The sequence below is a fragment of the Halichoeres trimaculatus genome, unplaced genomic scaffold (assembly GCF_033239565.1).
Source record: "Halichoeres trimaculatus isolate MK-OKI-2021-1 unplaced genomic scaffold, fHalTri1.1 fHalTri1_scaffold_12, whole genome shotgun sequence".
Taxonomy (NCBI): domain Eukaryota; kingdom Metazoa; phylum Chordata; class Actinopteri; order Labriformes; family Labridae; genus Halichoeres; species Halichoeres trimaculatus.
This window is the reverse complement of record NW_027437190.1, coordinates 16,534,870-16,558,137: the sequence shown is the minus strand read 5'-3', so window position 1 is coordinate 16,558,137 and position 23,268 is coordinate 16,534,870. Positions and strand designations below refer to the sequence as shown.

The window sequence follows — 23,268 nt, the reverse complement described above, 5'->3', positions numbered from 1 at the left end:
CACGTAACACCCAGCTAATGCACAGTCTCAGATGAGCGCAGTGGTTATGTGGCATCTCACATGATTAACACATCTTGTTTGGATTTGATTCAAATATGCAGATTAGATTTAGAGCCGAATGCTTTCAGCTTGTGTTTTTTTTTTCTTTCTGGTAAAAATGCACTGTTGCATTTTTTTCCCCCTTTTCCTATATTTCCAATTGTATAAAAAACAAATACCCTTTTGGAAAACACAACTTTGACATGAAATAAGCTGCAGAGGTAAACTTTACTCGTTCCTCTTTTAGAACATCAGGGCAGAAATGGATCACTGCACCCGTGTACCTGAGAGAACAAAATGAAGACATAAATAGAGTGGGTGAGAAAGAGAGACTGGTTCAACAAATCAAAAAAGAGAGGGGGTGGGTGGGGGGAATCAAGCCTCCATCTGCAGAGAGAGAGTCAGGAGACATGCCTTCTGGCAGGAGCTGAAGAAGACAGCTGTGTTTGGTGTGGTATTTTTAAACGCATCAATGCTGCTCCAATCCCCGCGCCTCGCCTGACCTATTTTTAGCCAGGGCTGGCCATTGTTCTATTTCTGTCACCTGTGGGCCACGCAGTTGTTGATTCACATGCAAATGAAGCCTGCTCCCTCCCTGGCTTGCATTACTGCCTCAGCGAGGTGCTCTGTGCACAGTACACGGCTTACCTCGCACTCAGCTTTCTGTTTTTCTCTCTCTGTGTAGAGGTAGAAAAAGCCACAGACTGAAGGAGGTTTTTTTCTTTAAAAAGAAAAAAATAGGCTTGACGTGTTGGTTTCTCCTCAGACTGTGTTTTTCAGTGTTGAGTAGCAGGCTGAGGCAAGGCACCGGCAAACTGGTAGCCCCACAGAGAGACTGTGCAGTGTGTTAGTGCTCCACAGTGAGAGTGGTTAACAGAGGAGGAGGCAGAGCGCAGCAGAGGAAGGGAGAGAGTTGCCTGTTGTCGTGGTCTCTCCCCTGAGTGGCTGAGGGGTGGCTCTTGGTGACAGGAAACGCAGGCTTGCAATGAGACCTGAGCGCTGAGTGGAGTATGCTGCAGACGATTTACGAGGGCGAGTCAAGTTTCTCCACAACAGAACGCCGCGTTGGACACCAGCAGCTCCCCAACCAGAGCAAGATGCACAACGTGAACAACTCAGGTGATCTCACAGCTCAGCGTCTCTACTTCGTCTGAGGAATCTTATTTTTTTCCTTTTTTTCCTTAATCCTTTTTGCATTCCAGCCTCTGTCTTTCCTCTATTTCTAAATCCGTTCCTACTTTTCTTCTGTCTTCAGTGCCTCTCTTGCACACATTCGCTCCGTCCCTCTCTCCCTCTCTCACATACTCGTAACTCTTTGCGCTCAGCTGGTCTCTCATTCTGTATGAAAAGAGAACTCAAAGCAGCAGCGTGATAGGAGCAGGCACTTCTTCCTGAAACAAGGTATTTGCTTTTGCGATGGTTAAGGCTGCTTTTATGCTCTGTCTTTGTTGGTGGGATTGCTTCCTTTATTTCTCTTCAAACATGTTTTACAATGAGTTAAAAGGAGAAGTTTATCCTTTTTAATTTAGCATGCATGGAGTGATGTTTTTCCTACTAAATGAAGGAAATGTGTTAACACCATTCCCAGGCTTTAGTTGCCTGAAATGAGTCACAGTGAACATGAAAGGGATGTTGTGTTTTGCGAGCTTCCATGTCAGCGTGCACTTTTCAGGGAACAGGAAAAACTGACAGAAATACTGTGGGGACAACTGAGAGGATGCTCTCAGGATATTTACCACAGACATTGACTGTTCTATTTTTGACCTGAGAATTGAATTGAAAAGTACATGGATGACATCAGTATGAGTAACCTCTATTCACTGTATTGACTCAAGATGAGTCACACCTTATTTGCTTTGATTCTTGTTTTCAGCAAGTAGCTATTGATAACATGTGAAAATCGCTTATGGAAAATAACCTCAGCGTTGAAGTGCTGTGCTCAGTGGAAACATGTGTAGCATGTGGATTGCTAAGAATTATTTTGTAATGAGAGTGTACAAACTGAGACGCGTGAACACTTAATTAAAAAACAGCTCTATCCTTTGAGTAGTTTCTTTAGCATTTACAGTAAGTTAACAGTGAAATGGTAAATCAAGATGTAAAGTGATTCATTATCTCTGCTTATTCTGAAATCTAGGCTCTTTTTTAAATTATTTTAGTACTTTTACTGTTAAAAGAAATAAAAAACTCACATGAAAAACACAATAAGTACAGCCATCAGTCTGTCTTCAGGCAAGCAAAAGAGGACACAGAAAACATCCAGAGGCAGAGCTGAACGTGAGGACATTTAAAAATAAAACGGGAGGATGGCAGGGGGATGACACATTCCATCTCTGTCAATAGAACAGGTTATTCAACTATCAGGCTACAAGAGCAGGGCTTCTTTCTCTGCCTCATCGGCCTGTAAGCCAAACAACAGATATACCAAGCCCCTGAATTCGAGCTCCTTGCTTATTCTGTGGGTCAGCTATTCTTAGGTGAGTTATTTTCAGCTTATGGCATTAGCCTGCTAAGATTAGGCGTCTGTGCGTTATCATTCCATCTCAGCATGCTCCTGATATAACTGCGGTTTGGTACAGATATTTATAGAGAATTCTGTCATTTGCCTGTTTAATTTGTTCTTTCCACTTTATATAGTCAATCACATGACAGTGACTAACATATCTGTCTAAAAATGCCACTGTGGGATGTGTTTGTACGAGCTTACTGGATGTCAGGTAATCTCAGTGTTGCTTGTGGAGCAGATACATTAGCTTTAATTCTTCCTAGAAGCTTTGTTTATCATGTAATGTGAAATACTGTTTTACAAATCTGCTCTCATGAGCATTTTTGTCAAAGTGCTGCTTGGGCAGGCTAATTAGGTTCTTCTTTGAAGAGGCAAATTTGACATTTTACATGATAAGTCTACTTCTGGGCTGTTATAATTCCAAGTGGAACATGAAAAAAAAGCCCACAGCCCCATTTTTATTTTGATTAGCATCAGTCACATCAAACTCCAGACAAAAGGGGTCCTCAGGTGGGCTCCCCAACAAGGGAAACTAATTAGTTTCTCATGAGAACAAAATATTATGTAAAATAACAAGCCGGCTGCCTTCAATAGAAACCTCTCAGACAATAACAGTGCTGCACCTTTCAAGTCCTCTCCTCTGTATCTGGATTCATTCAGGTGGCTTCTCTGTGTGTATTCAAAGTGCTCATCTCTAAAGAGTCTGATCAAAATAGAATAAACAAGAATGAGATTCTGTTTCAGTTATGCTCAACAGTTTTGTTGTGGAAAAATAAAACACTCCTCTCATTGTAAAACCAGGCAGTATTGCAAAAAAAAAAATTGACATCTATATATTTATTCTGTATTTCAATGTGAAAGTAAATGGAAAGCTTTAGCAGATTTATTGCATTTTATATGTGATAGTAGGAGTCTATTTTTTCTGGCTGCTGTGGCTAGAGGCATTAAGAAAACAGACTGTGATTCATTTACTAAGAGTTTTATGGATTGTAGAGGCCAATGTTGACATCACTGGGTTAAATGATTTTTAAAAAAGTTTTTTGTCTGGAGGATTTACTAATTGTTCCCCTGCTGTGCAGATAGTGCTTCTGTTTAGGTCCGTTTGTTTGTTGTTGTTGTTGTTAGATGGTTGGTCATGACAGGCCAACAGGAGACGACCGAACCCCTGGCTCCCCTCAGTGAAAGCCTTGTGGTGGTTCAGCTCAGCTGTCTTTGTTAGCAGATAGTCTACAAGCCACAGCTCTGGCTCAGCTACAGGGACGAGCCTAAGTCTTAAAAATAAAGACCTGTTTCTTGCTTTAGACATGGCAGCTGCTCAAAATAACAAGGCACTTAATGAGAGATCCAGCACCACATTGCAGTCCCAAGCATCAGCTTATTTTTGCCCTCAAACATCTTCTGTATCTTTGGTTCTATTTATACCGTCAGACAAGGAATTTTGATCCCCAGTGCACACCAAGTGGATGAAACATACAACATACTTAAAGCGTAAGCACAAAGTGTGCTTTGCCAAAATGAGAAATATGATTGATAACATAGTAAAATCCATGATCACATGTGTCAGACAATCTCATCTCTGATCTGTTGAAAAGGTTTCACTGGGAAACAATTGTAACCACAAGTCTTCTGTAACAATGCCAAAACACAGTTCAGGTAATAATAATTAATGAGTTTGTCAGTAGTTTTTTATAAAGGCTAAATGCAAGCATCAAAAACAGATCAGAGACTCAAAGTTTTTTAATCTTACAGACATTATACTTTTATTAAAAGTATTATAATGAAATAAACTAAACTCACATCTGCATTTGAATTTACCTAAATACCAGAATGATCAAAACTAAGGATTAGGTGAATTATTTCAAATTAATTTCTGTTTTTGACCTTAAGTAGCACTCAGTAGCAAGATGTGTGTGTGTCAGGGGGCTGTGTATGATAATGTAAAGTTACACAGTTATTTTCATACAGGTACACTCATCAATGGCTAGCTAAACATCAGCCTAAGGATAGGAGCTAATTATTAAAATCTGTTTTAAAAGGTTTATTGAAATAGTGGTGTCTGGTGTGTGGTTAATCCTTACAGATGGCCCACTATTTGTTTTGTAAGTTGTGCTAAACTCCATAGGGTGCCTTTTATAAAAAAGTGAGGCTATCATAGTGTGGATAGGTAAGTGTTGATAAATTATAAACACTCCTATCAACACTCAAAGAATGTGTTTGTGTGTTACAGCAGCAGTTGTTTTTCTTCAGCGATATAATCTTATCATGATTAGCGTCAGAGAAAAGTTGCAAACTTACTTGTTAGGGTGTGAAAATAGATGCAGCATTTATATGCAGTGGGAAATGTTTACTGTGATTAAAACAACTTTCTCAAGTTAGTTGTCATTTTTTGTACTAAACTGATGCAAAAGGATTACATTGAAATGTCAAGTCTAACACAAGCCTTCATGAAGACTAATCTTGATCTTTCCCCCTTGTAGATCTGTGTTTCTTCTTCTTCTTCTTCTTCTTCTTCTCATGTCGTAGTAATGTCACTGGTGATGTGCGTCTGCTCTTTCTCCGGGGTGGGAAGCCTGCTAATGTGGCTTGAAGCAAAAAAAAGACAGCCATCCAACATCTCAAATTAAGGCTGTGATTGTCACTCCAACCGCCACCAAGGCTAATGAGAGGCAGATCGGTTATAGAAATAAACACTTTGGGGACACTGGCGGTGCGACGCTGCAGTGGGAACGTGGTCACAGGCCATGAGTCACCCTATCCCCCTTTGGCAGGCCCTCCACAGGGAGGAATTTGGGCATGGGGCAGGGTGCTTGTCGCTTGCTTGTGCTAAAAACAAATTTGGGACCTGTCATTCATAAATCTCTTGTTTACCAGCGCCTGGAGACACTTCTGTGAACTTTCCACCAATCAGGAGACGCTTCACTGTCACCCAGACAAAAGGATTTGTATCAAGGGTCGTAATGGCACTGTCGGACCACTGAACCAGATTCTCATTATTTTGACAGTGATTATTTTGAGAGACCCTGAAAGTTACATAAATGTGACCCCGTGCTTTTATTTTTTTTAACCCGTGTTAAACTGAGCAGGCGGCGTCACAACTGTGACAGTCTTTCACACATCGCCTATATTAAGACCCTGCTCAGAAAAGCATTTATATATAGCCCTGGTTACTGGTGGTTCCGTATTCTCCTCTGCCTGAAGACTATTCTTATAAAACAGAAACTGAAGAATTTCATTTTATACCATCTGATGGCACATTTGACAAAAATAAGTTAACTGTAAATTGGTGGTTGTAGATATTTGGATCTAATGTATACAGTGGTTGTACCCAAACAGGGTTCATAGTTGACATTTTTCAGCCACAATCAGTACACAGAAATGACAAGCACGAGGAATATAGAAAGTTAGGCTTCAGCACAAACAATGCCTCCCTGCCTTTAGGACCTTATTATCTTCCCTCAACATTGTCATCCAATCCCGGGTTATTCTCGCCGACACAGTGGACAAGAAAAGAACGGGCACATGAGGCTGTTGTGGTTTCCTCTAGGGCCATTTCGTACAGCGTTGGTTATCAAAGGTGGCTTAAGCTTTCACACTCCTCCTCCTCCTCCTCTTCCCCTCTTCCCATCCGTTTAAAGCACTGTCTGATATTTTCTGATGGGGGCTCAGCTTGATGTGCAGATCAAAGTAGAGATCCTTAATGCCAGTCACAGTGAGGGTACAGAATGAAATATGAGATTAATTAGATATCTCAGTGGTGAATTCTCCCAGGCAGCAGGTGTTTTTTTTCTCGCTATATTTAGGCCCATTAGGCAAAAAGTAGCACTATGGCTGTCTGACTCTGTGAGCCCTTCAATGGTTCACTGGTTCACGGCTGCCCCGGAATAGCACCTGCTACCTCAGAGTCCTTTGTCAAATAGTTACAAGTTAAGATTAATATTCCCTGTCAGGAGAGACGGGTCTGTTCTACAGGTGCCTGTTCTCTGCGGCTGCCCTCCTCTGTCATTTGATGGAGCTGTTTTTAGATCACAGGGAGAAAAATTTCTGCACGGGAGTCCCTTTCCACTTTCTTCTCTCTTTGAACATTTTTAAAGATAAGTTGTCTTTTATCAGTTGAAAATCTACAATACGTGTGTGTATGTGAGTGTGTATGTGTGTGTGTGTGAGGGCTTTTGTAAGTCTTCCTCTCTGCCGCTCTGCTGGGGACTCCTTCCTTATATAAGAGCTGCGAGGCTGATATAATAGTCAACATGTCACATTGCCACTGTAGGCAGGAGACGACATGCAGTGAGACTCGATATCTGCAGGATGGGGAGACATAATTACGTCGCCAGCGTTGCCATGGCAGCGGCAAGTTAGGGTGGTGGATACTAGGGTGTGGGGGTTGTCACAGACCAGGATTGCGCCACTTGCTTTTATGTTTCTATTTATAATCACCACCGCCGCATACACATGGATGGTGGCAATGAAAAACAGGCTTCATGAAAAACAAATGGGCGCCAGAGAGCTTCACAGCTTCAGCAAACAGGAGGGCACTGCTGCCTAATTGATGACTACTGTATAATGACAGTGCAGGTTTAAACTCCTTTTTATTGGCACTTAACTATAGTTTAAGAAGAGAAATATGTGACTGGACCAAAAGAGGATCATTTATGTCAACATATGAAATATAACTTGTTAGCTCTCTCTCATGCTCCAAAGAGCAGGTGGTGTGGTAACACTGCTTGTGTTTGTTCCCTCAAATGTGACCCTTGAGAAGATTACAGCAATGAATGCACCCAATAAATCTCCCTCCAGCCACTGGAATTTTAAGTAGCTTTGAATATTTCTCTGGTCTCAAAATGGAACAGACATAATACAGTCTGGGCGATGTGTACCCTTCCTTGAATGTCACATCATGATCAGTATTAATAACAAGTCCTTTTCCAAGATTTTCATTTTCTTTTTAACCACACATCAAACACAAGATTAATACCTTATTAAAAATATAAAATTAGCTTAGAGATTTCATTCTGTTTCTAAAATAAGCTCGCATTGTAGCACAGATTCAATTAGATACAGGAGTCAAACGTAAATGTAAGAAATATATTGTGCAGTTACTAATCATCCTCTGAGGAACAGAGAGATGAAGTAGCCCTGTCTCCTATGTTCTGAGCTGGCAATCGATTTTCTCTGTGGAACAACCTATATATAGAACTGGGAGACCAAAGGGATGCCCTCTCACTTTGTATCTCACAATTACGTATAATAGAGGAAGTTGTCAAAGGCAGCTCTTACCAATGCATGCTTCATAGCATCTGCCCTTAAGTACAGAGGAGGAAAGATCGCAGGAATAAAAAGTCAAAAAAAGAAAGAAAAAGCTGGCAACTCTGAATGTTTTATGTCACAATGAGATATCTGCAGGACTTCCTGGTAGGGACAGGAAGAGGGATGTCTTTTATTTATTTTTGAAACAGTGGGAAGATGAGATTTTTGTAAATACTCAAAATGACCACTTCAACATATCGTGCCAAATGGCCATTGGGTTTGTTGTACAGCTGCTCCCAGTAGACTCCGACTGACGGATGTGATCTCATGTTTGTTTATAGAAACTGTTATGATTGTAGGTTTCTGAAGATCACAAGAGGAAAGCAGTGCTCCTCTTTTTTCTTATTTTCTCCCCTCATCCCTGTTTTTAACCTTTTAAACTCCTTGCTTTACTTAAAGAATCTTTACTTTTACTTTCCTCCAACTGTGAACACTGTGCTTTGTTCTGCAGCAAAATACTGAGATTTTGTTCTTTCTTCCAGCTTCAAGGTTGCAAATACAGGATCAGTGAATAATTTATTTTTTATTCTTTGCATTTTCTGCTCCCAGTGGACATAAAGCCGGACGTGCCATCAACTGTGGAACCTGTGTCTCCGCTGGACCTGCGCACAGACCTAAGGATGCTCGGGCCAGGCTCGGACCCAGGACTGTGGGAGAGGCAGCTGCAGCAGGAGCTGCTCCTCATCCAGAAGCAGCAGCAGATCCAGAAGCAGCTACTAATCAGCGAGTTCCAGAAGCAGCATGAGAAGTTGACCCGTCAGCACCAGGCTCAGCTCCAGGAGCACCTCAAGGTCACCACTGCACTGAGCATTTGTATGGAGGATAGCACAGCAGTGTAGCCAGTGGCACAGCGCAGCACCACAGCACAGCTTGGTATACTGCAGATCAGTAGAGAACATCATGAAATGACAGAATGCAGAATAAAAGAGACAACTCAGCAGAGAACAGTATGGGGTTTTGTTTTACAGACATGTACAGAATTTGTGTTACAGCAGAATAGAGGCTGTGCAAGTTCACAGAAGCCACTGCTGCTTTAAGGTCTTATTTATCAGTGTGTTTCCTCCATATTGACGTGGGCCTTTTGTGATTCTCAGCTCCAGCAGGAGCTCCAGGCCATGAAACATCAGCAGGAACTCGCAGAGAAGGAGCGCCGTCTTGAACAGCAGCAGCAGCAGAACCAGCAGGAGAAGGAGCAGGAGAGGCATCGGCGAGAGCAGCATGTTTCCAGCCTGATCCTGCGGGGCAAGGAGCGCTCTCGTGAGAGTAAGAGCTCGACACCGCCATCATTACCATCTTCTTATCATCAGGGGCGGGATTCAGCCTCTAAAAGCTCTTGGCAAAAGCTAGCATGGGGCCACAAACTGTAACCCATGCTCCTTGTGTTCCTTGTTTTAATATATTACAGTATACATACATAAAAAAATTGATAGAAATGCCCTACAATAACCATTTCCTAAATTACACAAAAAGTGTTTTTGTTTTTGTTATCTGGCAATGCCAATGTTTTGTCAGTTCTTCTTTATGAAATTACAGTCCTCTGATGAGTTGGCAGTCGATGTCCGTTGAAGTGTGATCTCTGAAATATTTAACCATTACTGGTACTTGGCTTCATAGATGTATTTTATTTTGTTTAAAGGTTGTTTTTTTTTTTAATTATGTATTTAAGCTTTCAACAGGACACATGGAAAATCTCTGTCACAAGTCCCACCAATACCCTCTTAAAGTTACAGGACATTTAAAATTTTGTAAAAACTAAGGTGTCATATTTTGCACACTTTACTTTATAGATCAACATGGTTTCTATTGTTGGATATAACCCAGGTGAAAGAGAAGGAAAAATCATTTTAATCATCAGAGCAAAGTTTACCACCATTTACCGTTGATGATGATGACACTTTATTGTCACTTATATGAAACTGATGACAGAAGACTTGCCAATGACATTTAAGCTCAGAGTTTAGGAGAAAATATCTTTCAATAGCACGATCAAAATAGTGTCAGATATAGTGTTTCACTTCTGTTTTTACCTCAGAGCTAATAATAGACAGCGTTTCTGAGTTTGTTAGGTCAGGTAATTTGAACTCGTGCCCTGCAACTGTAACCCTCCAAAGGGAAAGAACATCTCTGCAGTATCTCTTTAGCAGCTTCAAACTAAAACAGTGCTTTCAGACCACTAGAGGGAGATGTGCCTGCATGAGTTGTTTCTGCAGTAAAAGATACTTTGCAAGATCTGATTGTTAAAAAAGAAACATAGAATTTAAATATTTCAGGGTTAAAACATGATCTGTTTGGTTTTGATTCACCTTAGGGTAACCCCAATCTCTCTGTTTCTGCCTTTTGGTCTCACAGGTGCGGTGGCCAGTACTGAGGTGAAGCAGAAACTCCAAGAGTTTCTGCTAAGCAAATCAGCAAAGGACCCCGCCAGCAATGGAGTTAATCATTCTTTCCTCCACCACCCAAAACTCTGGTACACGTGAGTATTTCCTGTTGTTTTCCCCTCCGAGAGAATGTGATACAAATACAGATGCCGTATTTTTAACTCACATACACGCTATCTTAATCCTAATACTGCTCCCTCTTGTATGTGGTTTATTTTTGTATGATCAGGTCCTCTCACCACACATCTCTGGACCAAACCTCTCCACCTCTGGGCGGCACATCCCCCACCTGCCAGTACACTCTGCCATCACCCATTGAGAGCAAGGACGACTTCCCCTTGAGAAAGACAGGTATGCTAATTTACACACACACCCACACACACACTGCACAGCCACAAAAATATCAGCTTACACTGTCTGAAATGCCTACATAATCAAGGTTTGTGCATAGCTAGTGTTTAAATGCTTCCTTGTATTATTCTGTTGTATGTTTTTTTTTTTTCCCCGTTTTCTTCTTTGGGTTAGAAATACAGAGAATGTCTTTTTGACCCTTGTTGGTCATAAGGTCAGTGTACCCGTTGAGTATTTCCTGAGGTTGCTGATGACCTGCTAATAACATCAGTTAGGCTCATTATGACACACAGCCCCCCTCATCCCGACTTCCCCACATCCCTCCAGGGCTCAACACAAAACATGTATAAGAATCAACGCACAGCAGAATAAAACCACAAACCTTCTCCTCTTTAGATTATAATAAAACACAGCAGCGGAACATGGAGGACAACACAGTTTTAAAAAGTTTTCATTTTAATTAACAGTGACATTCATTGAATTTCTGTTGCCTTTTATTGAAAAGGGACGTCATTTGCTCCTATGTAATAAACAGAGCTCCATGGCCACTTTAGTTTAGTGGCAAATGGACGAATTAAGGCGGATTAATTACACGAGTTATTTGCTTCAAAAACAGCTTTGAAAAGACACAGGCTCCCACCAAAAGGCAGCTCAGGTTTGTTGGTTTAAAGTTTGGTGAGCCCTTTTGGGATGGCTGTGTAAATAAGAATAAATTCCTCCTCCTCACTTTGTACGAGCACAAGTCGTCGCCAAACTTAAAACTTCATAATTTGGCAATGAGGTCAGCAAATTACATTATGTTCTTTTCCCCCTGTGTCTCTTTTAATTACATCAGAAAGCAATTATACTTGTTGAGTTTTTAACTGCTGGCCTGTCATTTTGCATGTATACATAGTTTAGAGATCAAGCAAAGGAATGTTTTCTTGTAAAATAAAGTCTCTGCATGGCAAAGATAAATATTAGAAAAGCCAATGAAAGCTCTGGGTGACTTTATTTATTGTAATCTCTTTAAATTGTATTGTCTTCAGAGCAGAGAATAGCCTCTTGTAAATATATATTTACATCCTGGGGTCATGCGTTTGGATCTATTAGGTAAAGCAGTACCTCACAAGTGTAATAGCTAGTTAGAGGCAGTTTTCTCAAATCACAGAGAACCTTTAGCATGGTAGCAGTGTTTACTCTTTTCTGGGAATACAAAATGCACGTTTAAATAAATACCATGATGGGTACAATTTCAACCAATCTGCTCAAGCCTTTTCATTTAACTTTGAGTTCAGGGTTAAATCATCGCCCTGTCTCTCTGACACGATAAAGCTCTTTTGCTCTTCGGATTCCTGAATCTATATGTGGTCATTTCCTGCTAAGCTCTTCCTCCCCCACTTCCTGTCTGTCTTCATTAAGGTCCTCTGAGAGCTTTGCACCAGAGGGGAACACACAAAGGTAGTGTTGTTCCTCGAGCCACTGGCTGTCACTAATAGCTGATTGGCAGGTGTTGTGGAGTTAAGGCGGGCCCTGGCTGGATGAACCCTGACAAGACTGTTTGTTTAAGCAAAGATAGCTCTCTCAAAACAAAGTGGAGATGACTCAAATGCTCCGAGTGAGACTCCCCACTGCTTCATCTGGCCAGAGGGTGGAGAGACATCTCTCTCTGGTTGAGGTTTCAGTTCATGATAGGGTGACGATATTCTAGGTAGACAATAAATCTCTTCTAAAACTTCTTTAAATAATTTAAACACAGTACATTTCAACAACAAAGCAATTGCTTTAATCTAATACAAAGAAACTATTAAGTGCTCAGATGACATCACAAAGTCCATACAAAAGTAGCCCACAAAAGAAATCATCTGTGCCTTGATTTCTACAAATCTCTCTCTAAATCAAGAATAGTTATACTGTGCTTAATTTTATTTTACTGAGAGGTTTATAAGGTTTTTCACATAATTGGCGTGTTTACTGGGTATACATCCTCTTTGTTTCACTTCCAGGGACTAGAATAGAGTGGACTGAGAGCACGCGATAGTCTGTGGCAAGAATAGTCGCAGCTTAGCAGTAAGAAGTGCAACAGCCTCTCTGGTCTTGACCCAGTTACCAAATGAGTGCATTCAGCAGGTGCGGGAAAGGTTTTCAAAAATAATCCTACAAAGGTAGAACTGAAGCTGGAGCAAGTAAAGTTTGTGTGTTGAGTCTTTACCTTGAGAATACTGCCTGTTCTTTACTGGTGTTAAAGAATTTAGCTTGCTAATTTTATGAGCTGTATAAATATCTGAACTCTCAAGGAACTGAAAGTAGACACATGCTTTAAAAAGTATGCGTTTAAAAGAAAAGTGAGTACTTATTCATTTGCGCTAGCATCAGTTTACACAGAAGTGTCAGGAAAATGCAAAGCAGGTCCCCTTGAGTACAGAACACACACCTTAGCTTTCCACACAGCCATCTGTCCAGGTCCAGGTTTTAATGGGCACCGACACCCACTGGAGATACAAAACAGGAGTACAACACGCTCACTTTCAGATGAAACAAGGTGACTGATTCATGTTTATAGCACCCATTACTGTATGCCTTCTTTAAGTGACCCAGGTGTTCAGTGTATGCACTTTGCCTCAGCCATCATTGCCTCCTGTTGCACAGTGCGCCAGGGCGTTTTGATCCGTAGAGACCAGCAAGAAAGTGTTTGTTCCCGTGCTGCTGTCTGGCGTTCCCGTGGCGACCAATTGGGATGCGTAGCTTGGTGGCAGCAGTGTGTAAAAATAGAAAGCAATCAAGGCAGCAGGGCGTGAAGCAGATTCATAACGACTCCCAACAGCGTTTTCTCTTCACTTATCTCTCCTGCCTCCTTTCTTCCTCCCTCGCTCTCTTTCATTCTACCTCACACCCACAGGATTAGAGGTCTGTGCCACGTATTAGGGAAAAAGGGTTTTGCTGCTTTTGACAAAAGCCAGAAATAGCAGCATCTGGCCCACTCTCCTAGCTGTGCCCCCTTCAGCACTCCCCCTCCTCCTCCTCCCTGCAGTGCTCCCACGTCATAGCCCCACTTTGTCATGTGTAGCTGTATGTTGTACACACTGCAAAAGACCTCTTTAATTATTGATCGGAACTAAATAATTGAAGCAGGTTGGCTATTGTGTAACAGTTTACATAACTTTAATGCAGTGTGCTCTGGCTTTCAGTCTAAAGACCTGCTTATCAGTTCTGCTTGTTTACTTTGGTGTGTTTGGCTGTCTGTGGGATTCTCTGTCTGAAGGGTTGATGAGGAGTCTACCCCAGACCTGCTGACCTACTGCGTCTCCCCCAGTGGGACAAGACAGGAACATGAATGCATTCCTACTTTTTATTCTCCATTTATATTCCCCATTCAGTGCATTTCTTAGTTTTTGGATTATATAATCTGTTCACACTGTAACACACATTTCGGTCTGGTTAACCATTCGTGTCATCCTTCTGTAAGGTCAGGAGTTGGCAGGGCTTTGCTTAACCGTTAAGGACTCAAAGGCTATGCCCTCAATCATTTCTTTTTAGTAAATTCATTCCAAAGGGACCTTTCATTGCGCACAGCTTAATCTGAAATGTTTCACTTTTAATCTCATAATTCTAAAACCTAATCCTAAATGTAGAAAGTAATAATAAACCTATTAGTGTCTCTTGAACTCAACATTTAGAAATTTTTTGCCATGACAGCTTAAACTGTTGGTCCTTTAAAATAATATAAAGCCAAACATTATTGTGCAATAACTTCCTTTCTCACTTGTTTACCCTTTAAATTCAGTGTCTTTATTCTGGTACCTCAGGGATGTCTATAATGAGCTGTGTGTAACAGAGTTAGTGTGGATTAAGGTGTTCCTGGAAAAGAGCAGCCATGCTCAGTAAACCTACCTGTGCTAAATAAGGGTTTAAAAATTATGAAATAATCTACAGGGAAACAAAATGTCATTTGTTGACAAATACTCCTATAAATAAAAGCTGGAATTTTTAAATCATGAAAATCTTAAGTCTGCATTTCCATCAACACTGATGTACTGGATTTGTAGGTCTGGATCAGTCTGGGGCCAAGCTGACTATAAGTGTGTGACTGAGGCGTGTGTCCAGCGTGTGTATTAGGGTATCTCTGTTTTGCATTAGGAGTAGGGGGCGTGGGGAAAGCCTGAAACATCTGCCATGTTTTTGTGTTAGTTTAACTGTTGCTACTGTATCAGACTGTGGTCACCAGGGCGGCAGGTAGCGGACTATTTCACTTAGAGCCTGTGTGTTGCTCAACCTAATTCGGTCCAGATGAGGTGGAAATGGGCCCAGTCCTTACTCAATTCATTTATCTGAAAGCTGCTCTGAATTTCCCTGAAAATGAAATTGTTACATAGCGTGACAACATCTTTTTATTCTCTTTTAAAACTGATCCATAGCCTTTTTATTTCTCTTTCAGTTTCCTCTCAGTTTATGACGTTATTTTCTTTGGTAATTTACAACATTTAGGCTGTATTACAGCAAAATATTTTGGTTCAAAAACTGCTACAAAACCACTATCACATGATCCTGGAGCACCTCATGCTTGAGCTTCTTTGTGGTTCAAACGGTGTGACTTGAGATTGACTAAAAAATGTCTCCTTCTTTAGCGTCTGAGCCAAACCTGAAGGTACGATCCAGGCTGAAGCAGAAGGTAGCAGAGCGGAGGAGTAGCCCTATGTTAAAGAGAAAGGATGGAAACATAATGACTCCTTACAAGAAGAGGGCCCTGGAGCTAATGGGTATGTAACACTGCTACATGTTTCTTGTTTCCTTAATGCTGTTACAACATGTGTGGTAAATCCTTGATATCTCTTTAACTGATATTGATATTTCAGATTTTCTCTAACGACATTAAGCCCTTAGCTTGATGTGCCATTAATTCACAGCGGCATAATGATCAGCCATTCTGCATGCAGTAACATATCACGGGGCAGCAGGCTTTCATGTTAGAAAGTCCATTGTAATCAGGAAGCCGTGACCATACACATTAAACTGTTGTGTGGCTGCAGCTGTTATGCCAAGCCTGCATGTGTGTTGTGTGTAGAGCGTGAGCAGGCATACTGCATCTTAACTCCTTGATGTTTTTTTGTAGACTCGACACCCACTAACAGTGCCCCTGGCTCCGGCCCCAGCTCTCCCATCGGGGCCTCCAGTGCCTTGGGGGCTGAAAATGGACCCTCCTCTCTTCCTACCACCACAAAAACTGAGGTATGTCTATAAATAATTTTCACCGCTATTGATTCACCCAAAAAATGAAAAAAAAAAAGTCATGCTGCAGTTGCTTTTCCTCATGTCATTCGTTTGGGTATTTGGAGTAAAATTTTATGTAAGGGCTTTTAATTCCTGTCTGTCCTTCTGCTCACAGCTATAAAAACAGCAAGTTTTCCTCTGTTGTCTGTTACGCTCAAGTGTAAATGACTCCCCAAACTGACGTTAAAGAGGCACAGCTTGACCCAGGTCTCATTACCTCAGGTTTATCTGTGTAAAGACACATTCAAAAGAAAATAAATAGACTTCAGTTTTAAAGAAACTCAACCTGGGCTGTCCACCCCTAGCGTGTCCTGCCTCTCAGTAGCTTTTAATGTAAAATACAAGAAAAAAGTAACAAAAGTTTTTTTTTTTTAACGTGTTAAATAGAGCAGTCAGTGTTAAAAATCTGAACACAAATCTTAAAGTAAAAATTAAGTGCTGCACATTTTTCTCCACTTTCTTTCAAATGTGCAGTCCAATCAGTTTTATGTTTTTCCTGAAAAAAAAAAAAAAACATCTTTCGTTTGGCTGTAAGGTTGCTGTTGGCTTGTCATTGTACTTCTGTCATTGGCTTGGCAGCATGCCTGTACTGAAATGTTCTGAGGCGTTTCCAAATAGATTCATGGCTGAGTTACCGACCTGAGCTCCCCTTGGACCCAGTGCACAAAGCAGACCATTATATAGGGTGGCAGATATGACACATCTCTGAACAATCTTAACTGAACAGCTGTGTTTTCCTTAACTGTGGCTGTTTACTCTCGCTGGGACCTCCAGCGACACGGAGAGAGGAGAGACGCCCTGACAGTTGGCTGAAAGGTTGGGGCTCGGTTTAATTGATATCCCAGGCGCTGGTAGCCAAAGACATCCACATGCTAACAACATAAACACACAGGATTGCTATTGTACCGAGCCAAACTGAGGCTCTCATGAAAGTGGTGGACAGCAGGACTGCCTGAAGACCTCATGCCTATTGCAAAAGCAAGGCATGTTTGTGCACCGTTACATTAGGTATCCTTTTTCAGAGGGAACGGGTCCCTTGGGTCAAATATGGGCCGGATATCCACATACAGGTCACTGAGTACTGGTAGGGGTTGGAAGGATAAACATGGCTGTTCCAAAACCACATGCTGGTCCGCTGCTCTGCAGGGTACAGGAAGTATGCCCCAGTGCTGATGTTCTCTGAGAGAGTGGCCCGAGGGTGGGGACCGGGGAGGAAGAACAGGCAGCAGGCCGGTTAGCGACTGAAGATCTGAGGCTGTAGTGGTAGATTTATTGGTTTGAATTGTTCCGTAATAGCGTATCCTCCTCACCGGGGCCATTCTGTGAATCTCCAGGAAACTTTTGCTGCGTCACTTCTTTATTCTGTTGATCATAAAACCTCATACCTTTCCTTTGCATTGGGAGTTCTGCTATGTGTTTTGGAGCACTAATGTTTACGCCACTGTTCATGTTGCCTTTTAAACTTGTAGTGGGATTTCTAAATCTGTCACCTCCTCCTAAATCTCTCTGTGTTTACTGTGTTTTTCATGAAGAGATGGCCTTCACAGCCCAGATTATTCCGACCTGAGGGCTCTGTGTCCATGCTGAGCTTGTACACGTCTCCATCTTTACCTAACATCTCCTTGGGGCTTTCCACTGCATCCTCACCCATGAGTGTGAGTACTTTCTCTTTTTTAATTTTCAGATATTCTGAAATAAACTGCTGTCTTTTAAACTTTAGTAAATCTTTGAAGGCTACACCAGGTTTTGTTTTCAGTGATGACAACTTTTCCTGTGCAGTTTATGAGTAAAATACCTGCTATCAGTGGCTGCTTGGGACCTCTGTAAGACCACAGGTCACTGACCTGCAGCCCCAAATGATTTTATCGCCCTTAGATAAATATTGTTCTGCAGTGTCTTGTGTCAGGCAGGCTCTTATCTTCCCTGTTACCTCATTTATCACAACTTTAAAAAAGGCCAAGTCCACTCAAGTGCAACTTCTGATAACACAGCACATGATAAATCACCTTTTAGCTCTCTGGCACATTCCTTAGAGGCCTGTTCATCAGCTGTGCCGACTACAAACTAAACCGATTTTTAAGTTCTAAACCCTTTTTTATTGAAAACTTTTTTAAAATTATAATGCCATAAAATGTTTCCTACAAACAAAGTGTTGCCAACCCTTGAGCAAGAATTTTAGGGGTAATTTGAAAAATAAGCACTGCTTCATTGTCCCTGTCTGTCTCTGCTTTTAGGCTGCCATTGGGATGAAGGACAGGTCCACAGAAGTCAAACACGGGCTGCCCGGGCACCTGCTGGGCCCCGTTCCCCTTCAGACAGGCCTTGAGTCCAAAGTGAGCCCCAGTCACCAGGCCCTCCTCCAACATCTCCTCCAGAAAGAGCAGATGAGGCAGCAGAAGATCCTTTCCTCTGGTAAGACAGCCCTACATTGCATCACCTCGTATTGAGCTATATAAACACGTGTTCCATAAAGTGAGTGACTAAAAGCTAACTGTGCTTTTGTTTTATTTCATTTATAAGGCCAAGGCTCCATGTCCTCCCACCCTCAGTCCCCTTTAGCCATGAAAGATCGACCCTCCACCAGTCGCCCTAAACTACCAAAGCACCGGCCCTTGAACAGAACCCAGTCTGCTCCGCTGCCTCAGAACACACTGGCCCAGCTTGTCATCCAGCAGCAACACCAGCACTTCCTGGAGAAACAGAAACAATACCAGCAGCAGATCCATATAAATAAGGTATTGTGTTTTTCTAGTAATACTCAAATCACAGGAGAGGACTTGGACTTTTAGAGTCTGTTTCGCAACCTCCTCTATTCCTCTTAGGTCTCGTGAGGACTGGTTTTACTGCAGGGAGTCTGATTTAATCATTTCAAGCACACAAATGCTGCTCTATTTTTAGCCTTTTGTAAAAGCATCTGTGGTAGCTCAGGTTTACAGACCTGAGCCGTTGTCTGTTCTTCCCTGGAATCCTGATGTTATTTCTGCCGAGCAAAGGACTTCTGCCTGACTTCAAATGGGAAAGAAATGCTTCCCCTGCACTAATTCTGTTATCATAGCTTAAGGCATCTGTGCTGCTCACATGCAAACTCTGTGAAATTCAATTCAGCTATGTTCAAATGAAGGCAAAAAGTGCCCAGAATACATTTTGTTCCTCTGTGGCAATATTTATGTTTCTGTTAGTTGGCCGAGGTGACCCCTCCATACACAGAGTGTAATTATTCTGCTGAGGGACGTGTGTGAGGTGGCAGACCCTGTGAAAGGCCGCATTGTGTGAGCTCACATACTGATGTGTCCCAACGCTGGGCCCTGAAAGGGCCATGGGAACCATTGAACAGCTCATACCTAGAAGTAATAAAAAGCACAAAGCACTACAAGCACTTGGTGAGTTGTACAGTGTGGATGTCCAGCTGAAGCTGTAACCAAAAGTTTAGTCTTAATTCCCCTTTTGCATTTGAAATAACCAGCATGGATCACTGCCAAGCAGCTAAAATTAGTTTTAGTATCAGATTTAATTACTGAAAAGGACTGTGTGAAGCTGGTTTGATTTGATTTGAAAAGAGCTTTGGAATAATTGCAACATCTTGTCCAGAAACATGTGAACAGGCCATGTTCTAATCACAGGGGCCAATGAGATCGCGAGTAAAGCCTCTTTAAGTGGAGGTTATAAATGGCCTCTAATCGGGGATGAGCCCTCAGTGTTTATTGAGAGGGATCTCTGAAACATTGCCCTAATTAATTTCCTAGCAGAGGCTTGTCTGCGGTTGTTTTTAAACGTCCTTTAGTGCCTGTGACAGCAGGGGGAGCTCATGGAAATTTACAAGAGCTTAAGGATTTTAAGAAGAGATATGAACGGTGTTTACTAATACTAAGCTAAAGAGGCTAATTCTAATAGTTGGAGGGATATTTATATAAGACCTAAATTCTGTGGACCTAAATGTGGTTGGTTACGTGCTTGAAACCGTGCTTGTCAGACCTGCTCTTGATGCCCTCTTGTGGCAGAGCAATCAAATCCTGGCACCATTACAGCATGTCTGGTGCAGCCAAGCTGTGAGACACTGAATAACCTTTCTGATGGGTTCAATTTTATCCGTCATTCCTCACTTTCTTTAATAAATGTTGAACATTTATTAGCACACTAATTCATAAAAATCCAAGTTTTAAATGTTCTTTAAAGGTAGATTAACTCTAATCTACTTTTTATAACACCAACCATTATTTAATTTTGTCAACTCATGTGATTGGGAGGAACAAAGGCTAATCTGCTGCTAAGCTTAAAATGCAGTTGAACAAAGTCTCTGGCATTAGTTTGATATTTCCTTTTCGTAACGTTTTTAAGGTTGAAGCTGATTTGTTGTGCACCCTTAGGATTGAGTACAAAACTCAAATCTCTGTTTCTTGTTCCTTTTGAAAACAAAAACCATATCTTGTGAAAAGATTTGTTCAGACTGGATTTATCAACACAGTAAGGCTTCTGTGGCTGTTGAATTAAATATTGTGTTATTTGTATAGTTTTAGATTCTGTACTAAGTTTTACTTGAATAGAAACTAAGAAATACGAATTTGAAAAAAAGGGCTTTTGTGCTTGTTTGGTGTTTTTAACCTGTTTTAAAAACATACAAAGCCTAACCAAATGTCTCTGACCAAGCCACGGACTTTTCATTTGTTCTGGAAGTGTCAGGCAAATCCTTTCTTTCAGATGAATTTCACAAACTTGAGATGGATTTTTCTTTTTCTTTGTTCAGATTGAAGTTTGTTTTGGATTAGTGGCGCTAAGATATCACCATTAATGTGGAGCTGATATGTTTTACAGCTGTTGTCCAAGTCCATCGAGCAGTTACGTCAGCCCAACGCACACCTGCAGGAGTCAGAGGAGGAGCAGGATGAGCAGCAGCAGGACAGAGAGCACACAGAGAGCATGCAGGAGGACAGGCTGCCCCCTGGAGGAGTCATCCGGAAGCACACGCTGAGCAGCAGCAGCAGCAGTGGCTCAAGCGCAGAGCTCCCAGACGCCCACTGTGGGGTCATCAAGGTGAAGGAGGAGCCGGTTGATAGCGAGGATGAAGCCCTGACCAATCAGAGCTTAGTGTCTGAGCAGAGCACCTATCTGCACCAGGTCAAAGGAAGACTAGTGATAAGAGCCATGATATGAAAGAGGAGGATGAGATCACACACTCACAACATTCGCAGATAAACAGGTTTATACGAGCATCTACATCCCTGCAGTTTACGCACACACGCACGCACACACGCACACACACAACCAGGCACACATGCACAGTAGGCCAGCTCTCCCTGTTACAGCTCTCAACTGGGTTTTTACTCTAAGACTCTCTGTTTGTGATGTTTGTGTAGTGATCTCTGTAAAATATGTATGTTTCCTCTCTGTGTATATACTATAAAGACAGTTTCGACCGTTGTTGTAAAGCTGCTTTGGTTGTCTGCAATCTGTTCAAACGACAGAAAGTCCTTTGTACATATACTGTCCATTAAGCATCAAAGATGACTTCTAGAGTGATGGTCAAACAGGTGTACAGCTTTGAGAAGAAAAATTATGTTCCTGTTGTGTACATTTTTGCCATAAATTGTTTGAATGCTATTTTACCCACTTTCAAAGTTACCACAAAGTCCTCACAGTGTGTTAAAGACTTGAAAACACTACACACTCCATGATGAGTGGTGTCAGAGCTGAAATAATAATGAATATCCGTCTTAGAGAGAATGTATACTTAAATCCTGACAGAGGACGCTCCCTCAGGGCACACTGTTTTGCGCCAGGAGTGATATTGCCATTGGAACATGGTCCGCTGCTCATATTGCAATTTGAAGGATGAAGCTCTAAACCTCTGCCTCGGTGTGCAGGCTTCTCCCAACACACCCTGAGACTCAGAGTCTCTGTCCTCCTCTCCCTCTCACTCGAAACAGTCCCAGAGCCCATGGCTCCGTGCTAAGCTGGGCTCTCCTCCCTTTCTCCCTCCGGGTCCAAATCAAAGCTCGGTGGGTTCTTGCCCGGCTTTCAGCGGAGGAGTCAGACGGAGAGAAAGAGAGAGGGCTGGGCAGGAAATGCCTTCTAAGAAGCCAGGACTTGGAGTGATTCATGTGTGCAGGAATGTTGAGAGAGGAGGACCTAGGGTTGGAGGAGTCCAAGGGGCCAGGCTTGAGAATTGATTTACTGTCAAGGCGAATTACAAAGTGAGTGGGGATATGGTTAAGGGAGTCCCTTCTAAGGGGAATCGCTTCCTTCATTTTCCCTGGTGGCATGCTTACCTCAACAGGCAGGTTTGATGTTACTTCAGTGGAAAAAAAAAACCTGGATGGGACCTTGCTCCTTTTCTTTTCTTGTTTTTTTTTTTCAAGCCTGTTTTCCCCTGAAAGTGCCCATTGCGACATGTATAGTCTGTCTTAAAGTGATCAATCAAATGTATGGCATAGCAGTAAACCTTCCTGTTTCATTTGTACCGTCAGCTAAATGTAAAAAAATATTCTAGTATCAGGTTCTGTGTTTGGATTCATGTGAAAATCAAAACTGTCTGTCTTATAATGTACATTCAGATTGTCGGGTTTTAATGTTTCTAGTGTAAGTAAACACAATCGGAACAATGTGAGTCTTGTTGTCTTGCTCCTTTGATTTGGTTGTAATAAGAACCCCTTTGCTGGCAGTGGGGGGCAGAGGGGGTCGGGGTCCTGTGGTCTGTTCATAGCAGTTTGCATATTTTCTCTTTTTTTGCCTTGTGTGAAAAACTTTTGTTTTTTTCTAAAATAAAGTTCATTTACCTCTGACTTTTTCAGCATTTGTTGGTTACTTCTACTAACATTCATCTTATTGAGCGGCAACTGAAAAACAGAAATCCAAACACTCAGCTTTATAAAAACCTTTCTCAAATGTGTGGTTAGATTTTTGAATAACATAAAACATCCTAAATTTGATCATCATTTCAGATGGACTGCCTAAATCATTATCGGGGCTGCTTTTCCCACAGTCAGTCCTTTAACTTTGCTCTTTATTTTCAGGGGATCTTTGTAACCCTTTAAAGGGAGCTTAAGAGGCTTTCAAAACATTTCTTTGATGTGTGCGGGAAAGGCTTCTTGTGGCAGGAGCAGAGCAGTCAAGATAAGGTGAGCTGCGAGAGAGTGATATATTACGAGTGCAGGTCCTTTCAAACCAAGCTTAAGCAATTTCACAGCAAGCTTAGTCCATGGGAACGGTCTGATATGTAATACACGCAATGATGAGACTGGAAAATTTCACCCGTAGTCTAACGTTGCTATCTGCAAAACAGCACTGTGAGAATACCTCCAGAACAACTAAACGTTGCACTAAATGTTAAAGTGAGACCTTAAAAGTTATGTTAGGAGGAAGGAAAAACTTTTGTGAAACTTTCATAAGCTCTGATAAACTATTTTTAAAAGGTGTAGTTATACATTAGAAAGTTTTTTAAGTAGACAC

At 41.7% G+C, this 23,268-nt stretch overlaps 1 protein-coding gene across 3 annotated transcripts; it reads left to right on the top strand.

The window, feature by feature from the left end:
- Positions 1-652: 652 nt before the first annotated feature.
- Positions 653-22,535, top strand: hdac9b (histone deacetylase 9b). Of its 3 annotated transcripts, none has more exons than XM_074683795.1 (11): positions 653-1,158; positions 8,399-8,640; positions 8,944-9,112; positions 10,199-10,322; positions 10,457-10,578; positions 15,183-15,314; positions 15,668-15,783; positions 17,358-17,480; positions 18,060-18,237; positions 18,346-18,560; positions 20,635-22,535. In XM_074683795.1, exons 1-11 carry the CDS (start codon positions 1,050-1,052, stop codon positions 20,971-20,973), a joined length of 1,869 nt encoding a protein of 622 aa, XP_074539896.1. In that variant the 5' UTR covers positions 653-1,049; the 3' UTR covers positions 20,974-22,535. The 3 variants fall into 3 exon arrangements, with proteins under 3 accessions (XP_074539896.1, XP_074539895.1, XP_074539897.1); XM_074683794.1 differs by having other exon boundaries at positions 654-1,158; positions 8,944-9,114; positions 10,192-10,322; XM_074683796.1 differs by lacking the exon at positions 653-1,158 and adding an exon at positions 1,179-1,440 and having other exon boundaries at positions 8,944-9,114; positions 10,192-10,322; positions 20,635-22,534.
- Positions 22,536-23,268: the final 733 nt, after the last annotated feature.